This window comes from Malaclemys terrapin, chromosome 8 (genome assembly GCF_027887155.1).
Source record: "Malaclemys terrapin pileata isolate rMalTer1 chromosome 8, rMalTer1.hap1, whole genome shotgun sequence".
In the NCBI taxonomy this organism is placed as follows: domain Eukaryota; kingdom Metazoa; phylum Chordata; order Testudines; family Emydidae; genus Malaclemys; species Malaclemys terrapin.
In genome coordinates, this window is record NC_071512.1 from 79,977,301 (window position 1) to 79,990,144 (window position 12,844).

Below are 12,844 nucleotides of genomic sequence, written 5' to 3' on the forward strand. Positions count from 1 at the left end.
GCTGAACATTTCTCACATTTAGTATCAAGCCTCATGTTACATTGTGAAGGAATGTTTCCACAAAACAACGTGAACCATTTTTTGAGTTAAGTGGGTGGTGGGCAAAAGTGTCTCATACAAAAAGTAAAAGATACTTTTTTTTGCACTTTTAGATAACTCAGAAAAGGTTGTTGTGACTTTTCAAACTCACCGTGAACTCATTCCTCAATGAGGACAAGTGCCTGACATGTGGTAAGCAATTTGGTTCTCAGATAAATAAGGTTATAAATACTTGAAAATGGCGTCAGGACCAGACAGACCAGTCTTTGAACAGGTGGATGTCAAAAGAACTTAAATGTCAGATTTCCAGACATGCTCAGCACCCAGCCACTGCCCTGGTTACGTATATAACCAGCTTTTTCAAAACAACTCAGCACCCAATGTACTGAGCACTTTAGAAAATCTCACCACTAATTCTGATGCTTAAATGGTAGCTGAGCTCATTTGAGACATCACGCAAAGATTTAACCACAGGAGTAACTTGTCTCACATGAGTCAACCCATTGACAGGTCAACTCGCATCTTTTAAAGTATTGCAAAGATTGGTTCCTTAGTGGAGTCTCAGTAACAGAAAAAATGAACAGGTATTGGGCATGGCCGATACAGCATTTTCCAATCACCAGATTTCTTCAGATTATTATTTGTATTACAGTAACACTTAGAGGCCCCAACTGAGCTCAGGCCTGGTTGAGCTAGATGCTGTACAGACACATATAAAGGTTAGAAGCGGAAACAGGGGCACAGAAAGGTGTAACAATTAGGCCAAGGTCACACAGGGTATGTCTACACTGCAGCTAAGAGTGAGCCTCCCAGCCTGGGTAGACAGACCTGCACTAGCTGGGCTCACGCTAGCATGCTCAAAATAGCACTGTGGCCAGTGCAGCTCTGGCAGAGACTCAGGGTAGAAACCAGAGCTCAGAGCCAGGCGGGGCTTCAGAGCCCAAGCTGCCAGCAGCACCTCAACAGCTGGGCTGCGATTTTTTAGGGGGCTAGCTCAAACACGGGCTGGCAGCTTGCACCTAGATGCAGTGTAGACATACCCACAGCAGGTCAGTGGCTGTGATGGAACTAGACGGTACATGTGCTGAATGCCAATCTTGGACCCTATGTCCACTAGCCCACATTGCCTCTCGTAGTTCAAAGGCACATCTAAGAACTTAGTTAATGATAAAACTAATGTTTAAAAACTAACCTAAGATATACACGTGGGAAAAAAATACTCAGTACTTATTACTCAGTTCAACCAGTTTTTTTATCGTCTTCCAAGAATTCACTGCTGGGCAGAGACTAAGACTGTAGAACTGCCTTGTGGTCCATGCAGGTGGATTGCTGTGCTCACACAGAGTCATATTAGTTTCAGTGACGGCCTGCCTGGGTGCACTAATCTGCCCATGTGGATCACAATGTAGGATCAAGGCCTAAATTTCAACCCAGCAAGGAACATTTTTGAGACAGCAAAAAAATGTGGCTTAGCATAAAATGGCTCTCATCTGATGCACATAGCAGTTGTGACGTCATTGCCACTAGCACAGGAACCAATGTAGTGATGGCTCTGAAATGTAATTAATAGCTATAAAGTCAATTCCACTTTGGAGTTCTTACAAAAAGATTTTTAATTTGTACCAAAAACTTTGCATCTCATTTTTAAAGTCCACCTACTGGTAGATAGAGCCCCGAATTTAGTACCTTTGCCAATAGGTTTTGATAATCTGACTGCGTGGTTTCCTGGGAACACTACAGTTTAATGCTAGCAAAAGAACGGAGGGTCTGGACAAGAAAGATGATATCTTAGTCACTTAAATCAGCCTTGCCTGTTGCAAATAATGTGACCATTCTAGATTTGCAACAGGTGCAAATAATGACCATTCTAGATAAATTTCTGGGTTCATTAAAACAACTTATAACACAATCAATTTGCATTTTGTTCTAGCCTTTTATTAGTTGCAATTATGGAGATACAGTAGCCCTGTTTACACAGCTCTAACAAGTCAGGACCTGTAGTACATTATTGGCTTGACCCTCCCCCCAACTTGCAGTCCATTCGCAACAGAATCAATCTGAAGTTGAAAACAATTGCTGTAGGAAATGTACACATCCTTGCTTATACAAGAACAGATCATAATAAACTTTAGGTACTGTAAGTCACAAGTTCAACTTACGAAGCTCAGCCCTGACTTGTCATTGCTCTCAGCATGTTCACAATGAGATCAGAGTGCTTCAGTGAGGACTCAGATTCTTTTAACTTGACAAGGGACACAGGTGAGCATGTTATACTTCACTATTATTCAGAGCTCAGACTCTACAGAGATAAAATGAGAGCTGCTCACTGTTTAACATGCATTCGAAGCACTGCCAATCTAAAATGGCTGCTCAGTAATACTTTAATTGCAGTTTCATGGAAACAAATTGCTATTTAATTGCAATAAGCTTTTCTGTGGCTTAGCTGGACTGACAATAGACATACACCTGGAACCAAAGCAACAAGCAGTAGCAATGGCTATCTACTACTTCATGTTTTATAGTTTCTCGTACCGAGGTCAGACCAAGAACACAACCACTTAGAGATACCTGCTTTAGTGTTGCATTAAGTACTTAAAATTAAAGATTTCAGCATCCATTGACTTTTCTCTCTCTTTTCCACCCCCCTCTTCTTAATAGAGCTGTTTGGAATACTGGCATATGGCTGTTTGCGAAACTCTGATATATAACTCTTGGACAGTAGAGAGTTTAATATAATTTGAAACTAATTTTTTTAATCATAATAGTGAGGGATATGAACTCATACTATATTGGCATTTACAATTTTTTTTTTTTTTTAGTATTTAACCAAAAATTAGTTGATGCAAATTTTATCAGTGTTAATAAGGCAAACAGGAGAAACTCAATGTGGTTAATATTCTTAATATGTGACTTAATTTCAGAGGCTTCATTCTGGTGCGACAGCCTCATTTTATATTTCATAAGATATTGCATAACCTGTTTAAATATTTAAAGATAAATCATGAAAGACTGGAAAGACAGTATCTTGTGGCAAACAGAATTTGGTTTGGAAAGGCTTAATGTCCCAGTGCCTGCTGGGATGAGTAAATCTCATAACTAGACAGCTGGATAGGTAAAAACATTAAACCCTTTTAGGGAGCAATCTTTTTACAAAATTGTTTCATTAATAAGAGACAATTTATATGATTGAGACATTTATGCAATATAAACAGAACATTTTATCAGTTCACTGATTTCAGATTAGTAATATTTCATTTTTTTAAAATAGCATTCATCTTTGAAAGTGTGGGAGCTCTTACTAAATGGCACTGTAGTTGTATGGCTTTTCAGAAACACCAAACAGCATATATTTCACAGAATCAGTGTAGTAAACACATGTGATAAAAGGTGAACAAGTACATGTTTTCCTTGTAAACCTCAAGAGGAAAAAAAAATAGCACGAGTTATTTCTCACATAAGGACAAATCTAAGTGTTTCCAGGAGCCTTCTGTCCACACCTAGCATCCCCATTAAAGCCCATTTTATTGTTTGAAATGCCTCCGGTTTCAAGAAAGTGTTTTACCTAAAGCAAGAATACTACTTAAATATGTGCCATTGTATATTCATAGCTCCATTAGTCCTCCTCCAATTTAGCACATCAAAGCAAAGGCTTCACCACTTGCATGTGGATTATGCTAACATGAGTGACATTTGTAATCTTATAGGTCTGCAACTTACGAAATGCTTTTAAAGCTTGCTATTAAATAGGTAGCTGTGCTTTACAAACCAGTCATATAATAGTTTATTTAAAGCCTTTAATGAACTTCAACCTCTACATCACTAAATGCCATACTACATTACTTACTAAAAGTTATTAACCATCTTCTTAGCACTTCTTGGTTATTGGACAATTAAAAAGCTGTATGTGTTAGGTTTAAATACTCCACCATGAGTGCTTATATTGATAGAATATAAAATGTCTACAGTCTCACTAATACTTGAATTCTATATTCGTATGTCTCAAAGCATCTTTGCAAAGAAATTAAAGCAGCACAATTTGCAGGACTCTACCTAAAGATTTAATGCTGGATCAAAAAAGCTTAGAAGCATTTTGAAAATCTGTAATTATATTTTTAAAAAATAAAGCCCTGAAAACTATCCATAAGAGAATTTTTAATACCACACACTTAATGCACTCACACATTTGTCTTTTGTGCCTGACAGCATATGGTAAACCAGTCTCTCCTCCCCCAAAGAAATGTCTTATTTTTCCAAGCACTGAAGTGTTAAAAGCAGAAATTCAGTGGACTTTGGCTATAGAGAAGTTCCAAGAAGTAGGATGTGAAGAGAAGCTTGCTGTTGGTTGTTTAGATACACAAAAAGCTGGACTTTAGGTTACGTCTCCCATCAGCAACACCAGAAACACTTAATGTGTCATGGCTGCTCTGTAACCAGGGAAGATGAATAAATACCTTTTTAAAAGCACAATTAAAAATGTGAATAGAAGTGTTATATACTTCATGCTTGTTAGCCTATGATAAAAGTAGTGACTTTTGCTAATGTTTAACAATGTTGCAATGCAGCAGAGGCATCTCCCAGGCCTACTTTACATTGTTGCCTGGTATAAAGGCATACAGCATATGTCCATAGGTTCATAATATATTTTTTCCACATCTAACAAGAGCATGGGATGTTTTTTCTGAATGCCCTATAGTTATCCAATAAGCATTTCAAGAAAAAACTAGGTGAAATCCTACTTCTCCTTCAAACTTGGCGGGGGGGGGGGGAAGTCAAGAACAAATCACATTTAAGACCATGTTAGTGCCAAACAGGCCAGGAAAGGGCATTTTCTTCCCTCAAGACCACCACGGTTCAGTGTGATTTATTCTCCTATAGCCAAGATTCAGAGGTACTACTATACCCCCTTATAGGACTACCCAATTCAAGAATTGTGTCAGAGAACACATACCCCTTTGTTGTGAGTTTTTCCTGTAACATTTTTATAAATATAGTGTTCCCTTCTGAAGGAAGACCGTGGTTACTTTTGTACATACCAAGATTCATTGCAACATGGCTGAACTGTAATGATATGCTTGCTGTTATCAGAATTAATATTCTGAACAAAAAGGTTTTGGAGCATTGCTCTGTACATCTGCCAAAAGTGACATGGTTAAGTAGTTTGACATATTCCTTATTGGCATAAAACTGTAAGAAGAAAACTAGATTTAAAAGTAATTTACAATTAAAGCAACTGCTACATAAAGTTTAGAATGTGGTATAACAAAGCAAAGCTTTTAAAACCCAAAGTCAATTAAATGTTTTTGTTTTAAGTTTTTATTATTTAAATACACCATACTAGAGCAAATGTCTCTGAAAATATCACAAATAAAAGATTTTTCTTCATTCAGCAAATTAGAAGTAGGTGAAAATTTCTACACAGTAGCTGCTATGAGCCTTTTTTTTTTTTTTTTTTTTTTTTGGCGCCATGGGAAGTAGCAACAGTAGGACAAAAACACTTACATGCATACATACATTGTATTTTACAGAGATACAATAAAAGTGTTTGTGATAGAGTATCACAAAAGCCACATCTTTCCTTTATCTCATGTTCAGTTTGATTGAAACACATTTCCTTACAACACTTAAATATACAAAGAGCAAATAGAATGTTGTTAAGGTAAAACACTGGGTACAAACTCTGGCCAGTGCCCTGCTAATTGTTAACGAGGGTAGAAAGCAGATTAGAATGCTGCTTTTAATTAGCTTCCTTAGACATTTTCCCCACCCCCGCCCCCCAAGATGTCCTCCGGTGGATCTTTTTTCATTTTCTCTACAGTCTCCCATTAGCCCAGGTTCATGGAGTCCTTAATGTTCATATTCAGTCATTTTAATACACCAATAAATGTAGGAAGGGCAATCAAGAATAAAGAAGGTGCAATGGCATGGAGCTGGCATTGATGCTAGCTACAAAGGTGACTTGTCTACTGGAGACATGGGATCCATCTGTGATGAACAAAATTTGAGATGAAGGCACGCATTCTGCATTACTCTGACCTTTTAGCAGACCTGTAAGAAATAATAAAAAAAAATAATGGGAATCTTAGCTAATAAACTAAAATTGAGATATGAAACTCCAACATAAACTGCTTGTGTCTTCTCTTTATTCACTAATCTCTTTTTTATTAGATCATTTTCCAACTGTGACTTGATTAAGGCTTTCTACACTACTCATTCATGCCACTAATGTTCAAACTCTGAAGAACTAAAATAAACATTTCCTGCAGTTTTTAAACTTGAAGAGACAGTAACAATAAGTGTACTTTCAGAAAGGTTCAGGTAGGAAACCATACAGTGAAAAAAGGTGTTTTTCTGGGCCCCTATTGAAAGAAATGAAATGGTATGCCTGGCCTTTGAAGAAGCTAGTAATATGATCTTATAATTGGAAGAAATACTGTGCGAAGCAAATAAGAAATACAGCCAATATCCTCCCAAGGCAGCTTTGGTTAATATGCTGCATAGCACAAGAGCTAAATATAGATATTTGGGGATTTTCCCCCTCCTCTTCCGCCCTTTTAAAATTCCTCATCTGCTATGTTAGTTAATGTTACATAAACATTTTAATATATGAAGTCAAACATGGTCTTCCACACTGATGTGTTAATGAATTGTGATAATTAAAAGTGCCTAGCTCCAGAGAAATCTAACTTTCATGGATAAAGTACAAATGATCATCCAAAGTCTTCAAATACAATCTGTTGGCAATTACCAAAATGAAATAATATATATTAGATTTTTATGGTTTTTAAATGACATTTCGAGCTTCCCAGGAAGTTCTTTTCACCCTTTAAGTTACTAAAAGCCTGAGGTCTAGTAGTAACTGCAACCACCCACTTTCAAGCTAATTAAAGTGGAGGAGGCTTGGAGGTTTAATTCCCCAGAGCCGAAGCTCAGTGCGAGAAAGGTAATTTGTCTGTCCAGAACAAAGATTAGGGAGCAGCCAGCAAGCATATTTAATAAATGAGCATCAAATATCCTCTACTATGGACACAGACAACACTAATTATGCAACTACAAGGGAATTGTTGAGTGATATGTAAACGAAGATTTAAAAAAAAAAAAAATCTTTTCCAAGAAATAAAATAGCAAGATGTAATCTAACTCATACTTTATTTAAAAGTTTAGGAGCTGAAGATAAGTGAACATTCCGAACATTGTCCATGGGTGGAAAACTTACACCACTTTTGGGGAAATGGAAGTGCTGTAACAAGCAAGAACTAGTAAAAACAATACTATGACTGCCAGAAATAGTGAATTAGGTGCAGACTCTAAAATGTTCTCTGCAGTGTACAGCACCCCCTCCTTTAAATAATGTGGCACCCAGGACGTTACGTCCTGGCACTCTAGGGCTTTGCATTGTGCTTCTAAATAGCACATAGTTTAAATACTTTAATTTATTTTTTCAAAACACACAGCAAACAATGAAAAGTTATAGCTAAAAGCCTTTGAACATAGCTTATGAAGGTGAAAGGCAGGAAGAGTCCATATCACTGCATGTACTTTTTATGTGAAAAGCAACCTTTTAAGTAGAATTAGGCTATTTAACTCAGACTTGTGCCAATCACTAGTATAAACTCTAGCATTCCATTTGGGAACCATATTGACTAAGACTGTAGAAAGTTTACTCCATAGCTGTCAAATGTGGCTTCATAGGTGAGCAAAACAAAAAAGTCACAGTACCAAGAGCCTCACACACATTAAACTCTCCTCAGCCTCCTAATAGCTAGTTAGCTATGAATAGCTGTGCCATATTCTGCTTTGCTCATAATCTTCAGGTTTTTTGCTCTTTCCCTAAAGACTGATTGGTCTGTAACGTTTAATACTGGGTATCGTATCTATTTCAGCTAATGCTGTCAAATTGGAAGTATGTTTTTATTCAGTAGCCCCATAACATCGCTTTCTGGAAAGTACTTTTAATATGTACGTTCTTATATTGTTTCTTTAAAATGTGTAAAACATTGCTTTTTTGGCACCTTCCTCTTTAGTTTCCAAGACTAGAAATCAGACAGACCCCAGCTCATTTCCTGACATATTTCAGTTTTCAAAGTTCACATTACTCCCCAATTCCCCCTGTGAAAGTGGGTATGAAGAAATTATTCATAAGATATACTAATTGTGAGATTTCTCTCTCCAATTTTCTCCTTAACACCTCTGTCTGCCTCATCATATACTGTAGCAATGCAGTTAATAGCCAATGATAGTGATAATGAGGCCCTGTTCTTATTAAATGCTTCCTCCGCATTTAGCTCCTAGTAGGATAGCTGCAATTTTGCAAGCTACACAAGCCAGTTTTACTTCTCTTTTCCTCAGTGTCTACTGGTATTATTGTAACTAAATCATTTTTCTTTTGCTAAAAGCATAGCAAGACACTGATAAAACTAAGTGTCTATTTAGACACCCATTTGAAGTTGCAATAAACTTTACATCCATGCAAGGCAAGTGGATAAAGCACTTCTTTTCTCAGAATGGCAAACTTTTTACTACTATATATAAAGATGAATGGTTTTACCTATATTTTGAAATAGGTTCTCTTCAACTGTTCATTTAACAGATTCATTGCTAGCTAGTCTGTATTATAGATTTGTTTCATTAAAATATACAGTACTATAGATCTATGAATCTTTACATGCATTTGTACTTCCTTGAACAGACCTCATATTCTTCATCACTCCTAAATAGTTATGCAGAACAAGTAATTAAGACTCAGTATTCAATCCAGTTACTCTGATTGACAAATTAAGTAAATAAGTGTTCATATTTTGATGTAATTACAGTTCACTTTCTAAGAGACTGGAAATATACTTAAAATTATTCAGTACATTTGTGCAGAGTAAAAGACAAACAAGCCTATAGTAATGTAGCAATGCAACACAAAACTGGTCAAAATTAGAAACCAGTTCATGCTTTCCTGTACAAATTTACCCACTAAAGAAAGAAGTCATTTAAAATTCTTCTTTTGTATGTTACAGAATACATAAGAAGCCTAGCATTTTCCCTAGCTATTTTTTAATCTTCTGAATTCCTGTTTGCAGATAAATGTTATTTTTTGTGATCCTTACAGACATTAATGAAGTTCCTATTGTAAATCTATAAAGAATTACCAACTGAAGTGTGCACTTTTTGTTTCAGTGCAATAACTCAGTGCTGTGTGATTGCCTGGGTTAATGATGAAAAAGTCAAATATACTATCAGAGCTGATGGAAAAATCTATCACCAATCTGAAATTAAAATTCATCTGTGGTCAATAAGATTTAATATCCATGCAAGTGGCGCTGTAAAGAGTAAATGAATCAATGTCATCAATACATAATCAGTATGAAATATGAGGTGAATAAAATTATGTGCAAGAGTCATACATTCACTCTTTTCTGGACCAGTGTGGAATGAACAGTCTCTTAACTGAAGGTTGACAGTAATTGTTACAAATTAGGCACAGCAGTTATCAAAATGCACTCACTTGCATAGCTATAGGACTTATTAAGGAGATTAAAATAGATCTAAAACTATCCAGTTCTAGAGGTACAGGACAACTGTTGATACAAATTTTTCCCTCTGCTACTACATAATGTGTATTCTCATAATTTACTTGCAACTATGGACCAAGAGCTGTCAAGCACAGGGATACACAATCTCTACTGGAGATGTTAGTGTTATGGAGTGATGAGAGAATAAAACTTTGATTTTATGACATGTAAAACATTCAGACTACTTTTCTAAGGATACCACCTTTTAGAATATTAGTTTAGGAAACATACTAAGTGTAATATGTTAGTCTGAGATGGTATGTGCCCTAGTTTCTATTAATTCAGGAACCTTTTCTTCATAAGACATTTATTACCATAATTAAAGGATCTAATTTTCCTCCCACAGTAACCTGCTCCCTTGCAATCCTTAATCTCAACATTTTAAAATGAAATGCTTCTCTTCAGAAGAGTTTATATTAGGGGTTGCTCCCCACATTCCATTATACATTACTAACTCAATAGCTATACAGATCTGAATAAACTGAACTCAATTAATACAACTTTCATATTTAAGGGTTTATATTTCCTCCAAAGTCCTATAACTAAATTCAGTTATTGAAAGGCTCCTTCAGGGTGGGTGGGAGTGGAGGAATAGTGTCCACTATTAGGTTGAAAAGAAATTGATCTTAATGTAACTCTAATAAAGCTTATTAGTAATTGCTGAGTATTCACCTTCTGGTCTGGCAGTAGTGGATTGCTCTGAAGTGAATTCAAATGGCCATTGATGAGAGCTGTAGGTCTATCATGTTCACAAAATAAACTGCCATTGATGTAGTGAAACCGGTCTCCTGGGACCAGGCGATTCCGGCAGGTAGAGCATGTAAAACACTGAAAAGGAAAGACACAGCAAATGAAACTGGCACAAATTAAAAATGCTGCAGGTTTAAATGTTATTCTTGAGAGACCATCAGTAAAGCATGAAGTCTGAAGCTACTTAGTTTCTAGTATCACCAAATATAGCATTTGTCTTACCTGCTGTTAAAACTACATTTGAGTTGTGTTACTGATTATTAGAGGACAACGCTATGCACCATGGGAAGTTTTATAACACACACTCTTATTAGTAATTATTGCCCTGCACATTTATGAATATATGAAAGATGTAGACGTTATACCATATAAGAACCACAGAGCGAAGCAGTGCTATTAACAAAGTCAACAGACAGGAGAAGGGACCTACCTTAAGATGATAGACGTTGCCTTGTGCCCTCATGACCAGCTCACTAGCAGGAATTGACTGTCCACAAGCGCTGCAAGCACCACTATTTCCAAATAACCTGAAATAAGGGTGATCATGAATGATTTAATACACAAGAGGCTCTTAATATTGTTTTTGTGCATCAACATGACAAGATATTATATAACTATTTTAGACTTCTGATCCCAATTTTCCAACTTGTTTGCATACTGTAATGTGCAAGATGCATTTCTGTATAACCGGAAGCTTCACCTTACCTCACAGACAGGGATGCACAGAATTTAATCAAAAATATTGACTAGCACCTCTAGCAAATACAAAACAATTCTGTACTACACACATTTTATCAGATTACTGGTTCATCATAAAAAAAAAGATACAATTCATGACTGGAGTTTAAATGCATTGTGTCCTTGAAATTATATGAAGAACTCTTTTGTACTTTAATCATATCTTGAGATATGAGTCATCAAAAGGGTTAAGAGGATTTGATTGTATATCTAAGAAGACATCATGCTCAGTGTATTGAAACTCCAGTAAACCTCCATCAGTGCAGAGTTTCCATTAGAAACTCTCTGCTATCCAGGTTGATATATAATGTGTATGGGTTAACCTTTTCAATCATGGTGTCAACACTTTAGATTTGCCTCTGCTCATCTCTTTCATCCTAACCTTCTCTCTCTCTCTTGATAATGAAATGCTTGCTCCAACTTCCCTCTATCTGCTCCTGAGTCCACAATTTAGATTACTTCATCTCTGCTAGCAACAAACTGAATGAAATTTCGATTTGAGCAGAAAGTAATTTACCGGGATCTGGACCCATTTGTCATCATATCTCTCTGGGTGTTTGCTGTATCACTGCAGTTTTCCTATGCAATCAAATGAGACCACAACATCTGCCATGGGGTTGGGGGGAAGGGAGGGGGAAGTGTGTGTGTTAGGCAGAAGAGTAGTGAAGAAAAATATATACATAATTCTTCAAATCCATTTAAAGGCACAACACACTGAGTCAAGATACAATACATAAATGAATATTGAGCTTCCACTTTCACAGGACAGGTTAGCTAGAATTAGAAAAGCTTTATTTGTTTTTGGTATTCTCCTTTTAATATCCACAAATATTTATAAGAGAAAAAAGGACCAAAATCATTTCATAGTGAAAAGGGAATCTGAACTAGTTAGCAGGGTCACAGACCCACTTTCCTACATGATGTGAAAACAGAGTAATAGGATTTACAAATTAACGTATTGGTGTCATAATAAATATTAATATTTGCATTTCCTTCCTGTCCAAATAAAGTCATAAAATTCTGTTTGTGTCAACTGAGGAGATGTGTTACTACAGAATACCCGTAATCTGAATGATTGCAGCATGCCTCCGTATAAAAATAATTGCTTTGAATTTTCAGAATCTGGGGTTGCAGAGGAGGCTTGTCATGTTCAAACTACTAATTTGCTGTCGCCACTTTATTGAAAATAGCCTGTAAGTTGTTATTAAATGTATCGACTGAACGACAGGGAGAGTAGTAAAACTGCCCCTTAAGATGGCTTTTAATAGGAAGCCCAAGAAACAAATTTTGCAGCAGCATCGATTTGAAGAGTTCAATCAAAACTCCATTTCAAAACTAATTAGTCTGAGATCCACGACACATTGACACGTTCTTGCAGAATCAGAATGGTTACAAAGGGAAAGCTGAACTAATACACTGTCAGGACCTCCTGCCAAAGGACTGCACTGCCTCGAACCTATGGGGCCTTTATTATGGTATCATCTAAACCAGACCCACTTGGCAGCATTTACGAAAACTACTGAGAGTGCTCCCAGAGCTTTCCATCTTTTATTGTTACTATCAATGAAATTAGGATGAAGACGAGGGGTATGGGAAGTAGTTTAAAGGCAGAAATGGGACCGTTTTACCACATTACTAAAATAAAACCCTAATTTGTATTTTTGGGTCCAAGTTTGTCAAAGGTATTATGGGGGGGAGGGGGGGAAATGAAAGGCAGAATCTTACAGCTGAATGGAGAAATGTCATTTCTCCTGGGG

The 12,844-nt window shown here is 36.6% G+C and overlaps 1 protein-coding gene across 1 annotated transcript in view; it reads right to left on the reverse strand.

The window, feature by feature from the left end:
- Positions 1-1,952: 1,952 nt before the first annotated feature.
- LMO4 (LIM domain only 4) overlaps positions 1,953-12,844 on the reverse strand; it is a 19,117-nt gene continuing 8,225 nt past the window's right edge. The window contains exons 3-5 of the mRNA XM_054037515.1: positions 10,780-10,876; positions 10,272-10,427; positions 1,953-6,084 (exon numbers count right to left, since the gene is read on the reverse strand). Coding sequence (XP_053893490.1) covers positions 6,076-6,084; positions 10,272-10,427; positions 10,780-10,876 — 262 coding nt within the window. The 3' untranslated portion in view covers positions 1,953-6,075. The remainder of the gene's footprint in view (positions 6,085-10,271; positions 10,428-10,779; positions 10,877-12,844) is intronic.